This window comes from Ahaetulla prasina, chromosome 3 (genome assembly GCF_028640845.1).
Source record: "Ahaetulla prasina isolate Xishuangbanna chromosome 3, ASM2864084v1, whole genome shotgun sequence".
Taxonomy (NCBI): Eukaryota; Metazoa; Chordata; class Lepidosauria; order Squamata; family Colubridae; genus Ahaetulla; species Ahaetulla prasina.
Genome location: NC_080541.1, coordinates 166,685,079 through 166,697,939, shown reverse-complemented (window position 1 = coordinate 166,697,939; position 12,861 = coordinate 166,685,079). Strand labels below are relative to the sequence as shown.

The 12,861-nt window shown below is 40.2% G+C and overlaps 1 protein-coding gene across 1 annotated transcript in view; it reads left to right on the top strand.

Annotated features, from left to right (window-relative positions):
* Positions 1-12,861, top strand: part of C8A (complement C8 alpha chain) — a 69,681-nt gene that overhangs the window by 16,295 nt on the left and 40,525 nt on the right. The window contains exons 2-3 of the mRNA XM_058178541.1: positions 5,988-6,054; positions 12,035-12,128. Of these exons, the coding sequence (XP_058034524.1) occupies positions 5,988-6,054; positions 12,035-12,128 (161 nt within the window). The remainder of the gene's footprint in view (positions 1-5,987; positions 6,055-12,034; positions 12,129-12,861) is intronic.

Here is a 12,861-nt window from a genome sequence, read left to right as displayed (position 1 = left end):
AGATGGGTAGACTTCAATGCTGGCTGGGGAATACTGGAACTTGAAGTCCATCCATCTTCAAGCTACTATGGTTAAGAAACACTGCTCTACCACACTAAGGAAGCTCCTTTTAATCTAGGAGAAACTTCAATTGCCAAAATCGATTGGGTGATACACTTGTAATTTATGTTTGAACTTTTTCCATTTTTCTCTCCCTACCATATTGCCTTCTTTGAATTTCTCTACTCCTTTCTTTCAATGTCATGAGGGAAGTTATCTTTGTGATTGGCATTTCTATACTGACAAAACTGTGCAAAATACGAATAATAAAATCTTATTTTTTATTTATATTTATTTCCTTAGAATTTGAATTTCTATGACCGCCAACTCATCAAAGATTCTTTAATATCTAAGTATTACTATATATATATTAAGGTTCTTTTTGTTTAGTGTTAAACTAAAGCAGAAATGTATGTGTGCATTTTGGCAAAAACCATGGTATAACTTAATATATATAATTTCAAAATCATTGGAAAAATTACTGGAAAAATTAACTGGAAAGAGAATTATTTTCATGCACTGATTTTACAAAATACAGATGGTAAAAAAGAACGAGTGCAGAGTTTTAAAATTTTCATTTCAGGAACAAAGCCAAAAACAGAAAAATAGACAAGATTTGAGAGGAAACAAGGGACAACCTAGCTCACTTTAATTTTGTAGGCCTAGTTACAGGACATAATATTTCAACTTTTTAGAAAACACAATGTGCCCCAATTATTTGGGTACTAGAAAGACTGTTTTACCCATATATATATTAACCGGATTATTGAAATTGCCATCAAAGACCCATCATTTATGTTCCAATAGTACTTAAGATCAGATCTTTCAAGTAGCCAAGGCACCTTCTAGGGTGCTTTTCTGAAGGACACCAATCACACCTTCTCTCTAGCAAATTTCTAGAACATCAGGAAAGTCTTCCATTATGTAATCCAACTTGCTGGTTTATCAATTGCTATTTTTTAAAGGGTTTTTTTTCTGCTGCTATTTTGTAGTCTATATTTTACTCTTTTAGAATGATTTAGTCTTTACTTGTTGTAAATTATTCACACCATTAGGTGAGATATAAATTCCTACATACATCATGGCCATAGATGCTGCATCATGGCTAGAGATGCTACATGTTTTCTTTGTAGGTCTTAAATGCAATTGACTTTTTCCATGGTAACATTAAGCTATTGCAAACCTTTAAAAAAAATTAGATTATTGATCTAGTCAATACCATTTTACTAGATTCATCAGTTACTCATTGCAGGCAAGAAATAGGTTGTGATTTTGGGGTAAGGAGAAAAGTAAGCGCATGATCTGATGCTTTGATCAACATGACAAAAGCAACTTTTGCACCATTATGTCCCAAGCCACAACACTTGTACAAAAGGGCAGAATTTACAAAAACACGGTGTGATGCTGCTGCTTTTATCATTTGTGCATCCTCTCCTGCGGAGGTTTCTGTGAAGGAGATCTGTCAAGCCCATGTGTGCATTCATTTGGAGGCAAATTGCATTCAGTATAGTGATAATGGGTGATAATTACCACTACGTTTTAACTGAATCCCTTGGCATTCAGTATCCTCTATAGAATCAACTATAATAATCCTTCAATGTAACTTTGCAAATTCCACAGTATTGAATACTGGCGAATTTCTACTGTAAGTCTTAGTAGGCAAACTGGCAAAGGCCTTTTTTTTTTGGCTACAGTTTTCCACTAGAGGACGAGCTAACCTAGCTTTAGTTGCATCAGGATTTTTTCAAGATATTTCTCTACAGCTTTGGGGGAGGGGAAAATGTTCATAGTGTTTATTGATCTTCAGGTTAAAATCAGACAAGGTGAATAATGACAACTTTTACAGAAGCAACTTATTATTAGCCAGACTGATGGAATTTACTGTACATCTAACAATTCTCCCTTTAGTAATTTTTAAGAAAAGTCCTCTCAAACAGGGCAATAAAATGCTGCATTGGAAACTGACTTTACTGTTCTCAGCTGCTCCAGTTTCCCCATCACATGACTTGGAGGTTTTAATATGCTACTTCGTCTCTATATATTAGGCCAGGCAACTTTAAGACTAAGCCAACTGAGGAATTCTGGGAGTTGAAGTCCACAAGTCTTAAAGTTGCCAAGTTTGGAGAGCCCTGCTATCGTGAGTCAAGTTTAGTCTTTGTGCTGAAAACCATTGGATCAGTTTCTTTCTCTTGGCTTTCTTTCATTCATAGCTCATGCACTCCAGGGTTTGTTTAGTGAGATAGTATTCCACCACAGGGTTAGTTTTGAGACATGTGGTGATGCAAAGATTGCCATCTTTTGCCTTTCGCATTTAGTGTGGCAGAGTGTGCCAAATAACCCAGATGCTGGAACAGCTCCAGTGGGTTGCCCTCCAGAATTGCTAGCCAAATTCAGTTTTGGCTAGGAATGCTTGGAGCTGCCATCCAACACATGTGGAGAGCCTGAGGCTAGGAATAACGGCTGCTCTTTGGGGACATTACCTTGAAGGTCACTGCACCAGCTGAACAGCTTGAGAGTGAAGGACCCAACATTTATTTGCAGCTTTCTAACGTTAATGCATATGGGAGTGTAGTTTTTAGCCATCATTTTTAATATGTAACTTCCTGCAACATGAGATGTGTTTTATTCACCTGTGATATGCCTGAATCTCTCCAACCTTTTTTCTACTTTCCTGGCTGACAGCATCACACACTCACTAAAGTGGCACCTTCTCTTTCTGGAACTGGAGATGTGCTTGATTGTTTTATTTCTGGAAGAGCCACAAATAACTTCAATCATATGAAGTGTGTTTCCAATGCCACTGTCAGCGTAGCTAAAATAGATATAATGCTTCAGTATTCTTGCTAGATGCTGAGAAGGAAAATATTTGGCCATTTTTATTAGAGGATGGTCAGGCTTTGGGTTGGAGAGATTCCTGGTGTCTGGTTTACATGGCATATTAAATTAAAGGAAGATTTCATATTGTCAGTTACTTCTCTCTTCTTTCCATTTGCTGTAGAAATCAAAGATTTAGATTCTAGTGATGCAGTGACTGAGTAGGCAAATATGACAGCCAATATGTGCTAAGCAATAACTCACTCTGCTTGGATGCTGGAAACTATTTTATTGAGACAGACAATGGGGAAAAATGAATTGCCATTTTCTTTAGGGCCCTGTGCGGTGTGCATTTTGTTTTCCCTAAGTGAATTCATTGGTAGGTTCAGCATATTATTTTCTAAAGCTTTGCTGTACAGTGAGATCTGACTTGCAAACTGCACTTGAACAGATGGTAAGAATGGCTGAATTCATATAGCCCAAAGGAAGCCCAAACTGAGTTTGTGTCATCTTCATTACTCATTGTGGTTACTACTGTTCAGTTCTATTTCCATATTTTATCCGTTTTAAGTCTAATCTTAGCAAGGCTTAGCTACGATTCAGTCAAATCAGGTCTTTATTACAGCGATATTTATTTTTATTTATTTATTTTTATTTTATTAAATTTTTATACCGCCCTTCTCCCGAAGGACTCAGGGCGGTGTACAGCCAGAAATAAAATACAAGATATATACAATTAAAAGAAATTAAAATATAGCAATTACTAAACGGCTGATAGTTAAAAATGAATTTAAAATTTAAAATATTAATAAAACCCCAATATAAAATCAAACTATTATGCCAGTCCCGCTTGAGTAAATAAATATGTTTTTAGCTCACGACGGAAGGTTCGAAGATCAGGCACTTGACGTAGGCCAGGGGGGAGTTCATTCCAGAGCGTCGATGCTCCCACAGAGAAGGCCCTACTCCTGGGGGCCGCCAGCCGACATTATTTGGCGGATGGCACCCTGAGGAGACCCTCTCTGTGAGAGCGTACGGGTCGGTGGGAGGCATACGGTAACAGCAGGCAGTCTCGTAAGTATCCGGGTCCTAAGCCATGGAGCGCTTTAAAGGTGGTAACCAGAATCTTGAAGCGCACCCGAAAGACCACAGGAAGCAGTGCAGACTACGGAGCAGTGGTATTACGTGGGAGCCTCGAGCGGCTCCCATTACTACTCGCGCAGCTACATTCTGGACTAACTGCAGCCTCCGGGTGCACCTCAAGGGCAGCCCCATGTAGAGAGCATTGCAGTAATCTGTCTATATTGATAGACAACATAGGGGCTCAATCTGCTTTATAAAGCCATAGAATATGACAGCATAATAATTATTTTTTAAAAAATCTTTGCTTATTTATTTTCTTAGTCCATTTCCTGGAAAACTGGCTGAAGTTTCTAGAAGACATGGCATTAATTTTGGCAACATTAACCATGGACCCATGCACTGATGTAGAATTAGCAACTTTTTTAAAATAGGCAGAGACATTCAGAAAGTTATATATTTTTGTATATTAAGCTACTTCTCTGTTTTATTCTGTCAACTATGTAAGGGTATTTTTGTCATGCATTAGTTCAAATATGTCCTAAAATTATCAAGGGTATCTATTTTCTATAATGCTGATGCATATTGGACTGTTTATTTGTAGCATTGCCCTATATATATATATTGCAGAATGCCAAACCAGGGAAATTCCTACTGGAATCTTACCATCTGCTCATTAAAACATAAAGTTGTAGCTTACAGTAATTTATTCTCAGATTTTTGATTAAAGAAAACTAGACCAGAAAAAAGTGACGAGGCCTTCTGCTTCTGACTAAATCAGACAATCCAAGTTCTGTAAAACTGTAAAAGTGATATTTCTGCAAAATATCATTACAATAGGCTGGCTAAAGAAATATCAAGAGTTCATGGAAAACAAGTCTATTAAGGATAATTTGTTTTGAAGTCCCAATATTATCCCAGGTTGGGGACTTTAATTAGCCATTGCAGAGAAACAATCAGCGGGTATATTTTTGTCTCCCACTAGCAAGCACCACAAAGTCATCTGCGTGGCATGATCCAACATATCATAGATCTATCTGACTTGTACATATGTATCAGATGAATGCATTGCTACATATGGCCATGTTTTTTTTTCCTAGTCAAATTTACACATGTCAAAATAGTGTTAATATTAGTGAAATCCAGTATCTTTATCTGGAAACTTCCCATATGTTAAATGTTGCACTTGGAAGAAGAGAGTGGAAACCATTGGGATAAAATTTATGCTCCTGATTGTTTTGACTTTCCCTTCAATAATGCTGTCTTTAACTCCTAAATAGGGACCTGGTGGCTCAGTGGTTAAGATGTTGAGCTTGTCAATCGAAAGGTCGGCAGTTCAGCAGTTCGAATCCCTAGTGCTGCATAACAGGGTGAGCTCCTGTTACTTGTCCCAGCTTCTGCCAACCTAGCAGTTCAAAAGTACATAAAAAATGCAAGTAGAAAAATAGGGACCACCTTTGGTGGGAAGGTAACAGCGTTCCAATGCACCTTTGGCGTTGAGTCATGCCGGCCACATGACCACGGAGACGTCTTCAGATAGTGCTGGCTCTCAAGCTTTGAAATGGAGATGAGCACCGCCCCCTAGAGTCGGGAATGACTAACACATATGTGCGAGTAGAATCTTAACTCCTAAATACCACAACCACATGTAGAAAAAACAAGCAGCAATAAAGTTAATGTTCTTATACCTTCAATTTCTAAATATATGGGCCTCATAACAAAGAATTTAGTTCTATTAGTGGACTTTGGCACTGACACAAAAGCTTGTTTAAATATGTCAATCTATCTTGAAATGTTTGCCATTGAGAACCCAGTTTGATTGGTTCCCCCCCCCCAAAAAAAAATTTTTATTTATTTTTTTGTCAATGATTCACAGTACCAAAGAACATTTGAGTCACAAAATACACTCTAAAAAAAAAAAACCCGGACCACTCCCAAGTGGGTTCTCAAAGGTTTTCAAACAAAAAAAATAAAAATGAAAAGCATTTGATTTTGCTAAAAGAAAATGAAGATCTACCCAAATAATATACTTTTTCCTATAATTCTCTCAATAGCTTATTTGCTATTATGTCAGAATACAGATGCGGCAGAGAGTAAGCTAACCGGATTGCCTTCCCAGAGGTAAGTCTATCTCCATGTAATTTAAAATACTACCTGTCATATGGAAATTGTTATCTGGTCAGTACATCAATTCAAACTCACATACGAGCCATGTGGGTATCATTATCTTAAAGCAGCTAACAAAAAACGGTTGACACAATTGTCCCATCACTGTGGAGCAGTAACACAAATCATTTTTTGAGTCTCATAATTACATCTGTTTAAGACATTTCCTCCTGAGCCACAATTTGTTCTTCAAACAATTCTGTTCTTCATTCCATGCATACCAAATCAAAATGAACTTGTAACCATATTATTTAACAATACACTTGCTAGCTATTCTATATAATTTTCTGATGATTAAAAAAACCAGGGACAAATGCTATCCTCAAAGTTAAACTCCATTAAATTATATAGAACTTAGTTCCAAGTAAAAATATGTAGGATATTTCCCCTAATTTGAAAGCTTGTTCCAGAAATTCTTACTGAATCTAAATGAAGAACAGAATATTTTTATGCTAGATAAAGTGATCACATCAAACAAGGGGGAAATGTAATGAAGGTGAACTTCAAACATTTTTGGAAAAGAGAAAGCAAGAATTTCATTATTAATATATGATTTTTGAATTTTCAGGATTGATTCATGTATTTCTGCAATAAGTACAGATGGCTTTTTTTTTTTTTTTGTTTACATTTATACCCCGCCCTTCTCCGAAGACTCAGGGCGGCTTACAATGTATAGGGCAATAGTCTCATTCTATTTGTATATATTTACAAAGTCAACTTATTGCCCCCCCAACAATCTGGGTCCTTTTGTCATTGCATTCATCTACAGCACCCCTTCCCAGCCAAATGTTTAGTAATTTTAGCACTTTGTGCTCTGCGCAAGCGACAGCACAGAGCGGAAAGTGGAGACGGAAGAACAAAAATAAAATAAGCAATTAGATTATTACTTTTTTAAATGATCCTCTCTAACTACCTGGTTCTGAAATTGAAACTGACCTATAGAAACAGCGAGGTATGATTAAGTATACCCCATTGGTATCTTTACATACATCTCTTGGGCTTTAGAGCAGCATGTGATTTTTAGCTTTGGAAGAATATTGTCCTTGTTTTAATTATTAGTAGTCTTCCTCCTTACAAAAAATAAATCTCCTATATAAAATGTCTGCTTGTGGATTATAGCCTGTGAAATCTTATATCATATTAAATTTGCTGGTCTTCAAGGTGCCGAAGCACATTTCTTTCTCCTAGTCTGTCAGTCATAATGTTAATAGAAGGTAAGTGATAATGACAGGTTATGTGTTAGCAATGCGACAATAACAAGCATTGCTCAGAGCTTCTACTTCAATAAATAATCAAATTGGATGTATCTTATTAAGGAATACATTGGATACAAATCAGCACCCTATCTCACCCTATGCTCCTTCTAGAGAACATACCTTGAAGAAACTCACATACTGACCAGGCAGTTGTGAATCACTGAACAAAGTGGCTATTTGAATTGTCTACTGTGGGACATTTACTCTGATAATAAAGTAATGTTGCTCCAAGGAACAATATCACTTTATTATCAGAATAATCTACTGGTTATCATGTCAAATAACTTGTTCAAGATTTTGTGTACTCTGCCAGGGAAAGACTGTGTAGAATCTGAAGTAGAGATCTTTAGCAAGATTGTATTAACTTTGGAGTTATAAGTTATTCTGGATCAAACCTGACTTTATATCACTAAAGTGTTTTTTTTTCAAGAGGGATGAGACACACACAATTCAGAATCAGATGAGCATATATTTATGTTTAATTAATATATAAGAATATTTATTTAATCAAATATAAATTAATTCATGTGAGTATAATTATATTTAATTAAGTATTCAGAAAAACAAAATTAAGGGTAATAATATGCATTTTATAGTTTCTCTATTTTGGCACATCAAAAGTTTTTATTTTGTAGCAGCTTTTGGAGGCCTCCAAATTCCACAATATTTTCAAGTGATCTCATGCTTCCCTGGGACATTTGACAGTATGCCTTTGATTTAATACAAAATTCTGTGATCTTCTATGCTGATCTTTAATCCTTCTAATACCAATATATATTTGTCAAAGTATAAAAGTTGTTGCTTATGCAATATTTCATGAGAGGGGAGGAGAAAAGTAATGTTTAGACTACAATTGTGGCTTGTCAAAGAACACAACCCTGCAGCTTCACATATATCCACAGTCGTGTGCACATACTCTCAAATAATTAATTCTAATTTTGATTTCAGTCTGATGTTACATAATACTTGTTTCTTTGGAGGAAATAATAATGGGAATTGGTTGTCTATCCAGCTTTTCCAAGGTTGTGGAAGTCCTAATTGGCCTGGAACTGGAGAATGTTGTAGGCTACCATGGCACTGAAAAGCTTAATTAAGCATTATTATGCTAGAATTCCTTTAATTCTGTCTAACCTTGAATATTACTTTAGATGTCATGGGTAATACTGTAAATAAGTGGACAGGAGCAACACTGAGTGAGAAATTGTTTATATTGGAGTGGACAATCCAGGGATCACTTTTTTAAGTAGCTATTTTTAAGTCTCCAAGAAACACAGAAGCCATGGTGGCAAAATGGTGATAAAACCAGAAGAAATCTAAAAGTTTTTTTAAAAACCCTTTCTTAATTATTGGGGTAGAGCATTTTTGTTTTGTTTCAGTGAAACTGCTATGAGAACTTTTTTTGCTTTTAGATAGGGAAAACTATGGACACACTGGTGTTAGATGACTTAGTAACAGAACCAATGTCATGGTCGGATCATTTTCTCCTTCGCCTAGACTTCCGAACCGCCATTCACCACCGCAGGGAGACGGAACCTATACGGTGGTTCCGTCCCAGGCGCCTGATGGACCCCGAGAGGTTCCTGACGGAGCTTGGGCCATTCCCTGAGGAACTGGCCCACGGCACGACTGAGGAACTGGTCACGGCCTGGGAACAGGCCGCGGCCGGGGCCTTGGACCGTGTCGTGCCTTTGCGGCCTCTGACCCGGCGGAGATCTCGTCCGGCCCCTTGGTACTCCGAGGGGCTGAGGGAGATGAAACGCCAGAGAAGACGCCTGGAGAGCACCTGGAGGTCCAGTCGCTCCGAAGCTGATCGGACACTAGTTAGGTCCTATTCTAGGACCTACCTAGTGGCAATGAGGGAAGCGAGGCGTTTCTACGCCTCCACCCTCATTGCGTCGGCAGATAACCGCCCGGCCGCCCTGTTTCGGGTGACCCGCTCTCTCCTACACCAGGAGGTGCGGGATGACCCGTTGCAGGGACGAGCCGAGGAGTTTAGCGGTTATCTATACGATAAAATCGCTCAGCTGAGGGACGGTCTGGACCGAAATTGGGATGATCCAAGCGAGGGAGAGGAGGCACGTCTTGTTGAGTCCATTTGGGATGAGTTTGACCCTGTGGCTCCCGAGGACGTCGACAGGTTGTTGGGGGGGCTGCACGGCACGACATGTTTACTGGACCCGTGCCCTTCCTGGCTGGTACTGGCCACTCAGGCGGTGACACGAGGCTGGCTCCAGAGGATTATCAACGCTTCTTTATTGGAAGGGGTTTTCCCTGCCGCCTTGAAAGAGGCGGTGGTGAGACCCCTCCTTAAGAAGCCCTCCCTGGACCCAGCTATTTTGGGTAATTATCGTCCAGTCTCCAACCTTCGCTTTGTTGCGAAGGTTGTAGAGAGTGCCGTGGCGCGACAGCTACCCCAATACCTGGATGAAGATGTCTATCTAGATCCGTTCCAGTCCGGCTTCCGCCGCGGATACAGCACGGAGACAGCTTTGGTCGCATTGGTGGATGATCTCTGGAGGGCCAGGGACAGGGGTTATTCCTCTGCCCTGGTCTTATTAGACCTCTCGGCGGCGTTCGATACCATCGACCATGGTATCTTGCTGCGCCGGCTGGGGGGATTGGGAGTGGGAGGCACCGTATATCGGTGGTTCTCCTCCTATCTCTCCGACCGGACGCAGACGGTGTTGACGGGGGGGCAGAGGTCGACCGCGAGGGCCTCACTTGTGGGGTCCCAGGGTCGATTCTCTCGCCTGTTGTTCAACATCTACATGAAGCCGCTGGGTGAGATCATCAGTGGTTTCGGGTGAGATACCAGCAGTACGCTGATGATACTCAGCTGTATTTTTCCACCCCGGCCACCCCAATTGAAGTTGTTGAAGTGCTGTCCCGGTGTTTGGAAGCCGTACGGGTCTGGATGGGGAGAAACAGGCTCAAGCTTAATCCCTCCAAGACGGAGTGGCTGTGGATGCCGGCATCCCGATTCAGTCAGCTGCAGCCGCGGCTGGCTGTCGGGGGCGGGGTATTGGCCCCAAAGGATAGGGTGCGCAACTTAGGCGTCCTCCTGGATGATCGGCTGTCGTTTGAAGATCATTTGACGGCCGTCTCCAGGAGGGCCTTCTACCAGGTTCGCCTGGTCCGGCAGTTGCGCCCCTTCCTTGATCGGGATGCCTTATGCACAGTCACTCATGCTCTCGTTACCTCTCGCTTGGATTACTGTAATGCTCTCTACATGGGGCTCCCCTTGAAGTGCACTCGGAGGCTTCAGTTAGTCCAGAATGCAGCTGCGCGGGTGATAGAGGGAGCTACCCGTAGCTCCCATGTAACACCGCTCCTGCGCAGACTGCACTGGCTGCCTGTGGCCTTTCGAGTGCACTTTAAGGTGTTGGTTACGACCTTTAAAGCGCTCCATGGCTTAGGACCTGGGTACTTACGGGACCGCCTGCTGCTACCACATGCCTCCCACCGACCCGTACGCTCCCATAGAGAGGGACTTCTCAGGGTGCCGTCCGCCAAACAATGTCGGCTGGCGGCCCCCAGGGGAAGGGCCTTCTCTGTGGGGGCTCCCACTCTCTGGAACGAGCTTCCCCCTGGTTTACGTCAAATACCTGACCTTCGGACATTTCGTCGCGAACTGAAGACCCATCTTTTTATTCGCGCGGGGCTGGCTTAATTGGATTTTAAAAGGGAATTTTACCAATTTTAAATGGGATTTTAATTGATGATTTTTAATATCAGGCTAATTTTGAATAAGTTTTTTAGGGGTATTTAAATTGTGTATATTTGTATTGTTGTTTTTATTTTGCCTGTACACCGCCCTGAGTCCTTCGGGAGAAGGGCGGTATAAAAATCAAATTAAATAAATAAATAAATAAATAAATAAATAAATTACTTCATATATATCTCAGATGTAGATAAAATAGACAACAAAGTATTTTCCAAGTATGAGTTTCTGTTATTACAGTAATTCAATTTTGGTATTATGATGCTGTGAGAAGGTACTTAGAAAAACATTCACCTTATTTAATGCATGTTTATTTGCTACATATACATCTCACTTTTGCTCCACAATTTCACAACACAGTACACAGCATGCTATCCTACAGCTCAGCTTAATCCCACAAGTACCATCTTATTGAGAAAATGCTTCCGGGCCATAATCATCTAGTGAATTTCTATCACTGAGGCTGAATCTATCTTTCATACTGTATTGTAGCTTCACTCTAGTATTGCCACCCTAATAGCCATTATAAAGACGTGAACTTAGAACTTTTAATGATGTAAAACAAATTTTGCTTGTGATGACAGTAAAATGAATTTTCTTAAATAAATAATGTATATGGCCACTGACTCGTGGTTCAATCAAACACAGTCAGATGGCATTTCTTTTCTCTTGAACATAACAGAAGAATGTAAAAGTGTAAGAATTAGAAAAAAAAAACACTAAAAAGAGCTCACCACTATTTTCTGCCAAAGTGCAGACAAAAGCATTTGTACATAAGACTCCTTGAACATTTGAAAACAGTCCTTGAAATTAGCTTGAGCCTGACATACTTAATTGATATTAAATCCAGCCCCATGTTGCAGTCAAGAGTATTCTATTAAAATTGATTTTCACAGAATAAATGTGCAAAATGGACACTATTATTCAGTATTGCTAACTGTTTTCATTCTATTACAAGATCACGAAGACAAGCTGGGAGACCTATTCCCATTGATTGTCACCTGAGCACATGGTCACAATGGACAAAATGCTTTCCTTGCCAAGAAAAACGAGTAAGGGGTTCCAGGTTTATACAACTAACTTCTTGCTGTATTTTGCTTGCAATGAGAGTAAAAGCATAGCTCGGTATAGGGACAATATCCAATTCCATGGCCAAAAAACCCAAACGAAATAGATTTAGACTGAATGAAGCACATTGAAATCCATGTACCATAATTCTGCTCTAATGTGCTGCTCTGTACAGTGAACCAAGTTGCCAGAAAAGAATGTAGGAAGCACTTTGCTGGATTTGTGTATGTGTGTGTATATGCATGCTTTGAGTCAGTGCTGACTCCTGGCAACTGCCTAGACTAGCCCCTGCAGTTTTGTCAGCAAAATTTCAGAAGTGGTTTGCCATTGCCAATGGCTGAGAGAGTCATCCAGTTGACTTCATGTCAAGGACAGGATTAAAACATATAAGTCCTGGTTTCTAGTCTCATACCTTAACTGCTACGATTAACTGGCTCTCTTTGTTGGATTGGTGCACTAAATATCTAGATCAGAGATGTCAAATTCAAGGGCCGCAGGCTGGATCCGGCCTGTGGGGTGCTTAGATCTGGCCCGTGGAGCCGCCTTGGAAACAGTAAAGGACTGGCCCACAGTGCCTCTGCCAGTGAAAATGGAGCTTGGGAGAGCTGTGTGCAGCCCTCCTGAGCTCCATTTTTCCTGGTAGAGGATTGCAGGAGACCGTCGCAGCCAAAAAAATAATTCAGGAGCCCGTTTTTGCTGGCAGAGTGCTTAGGCTAC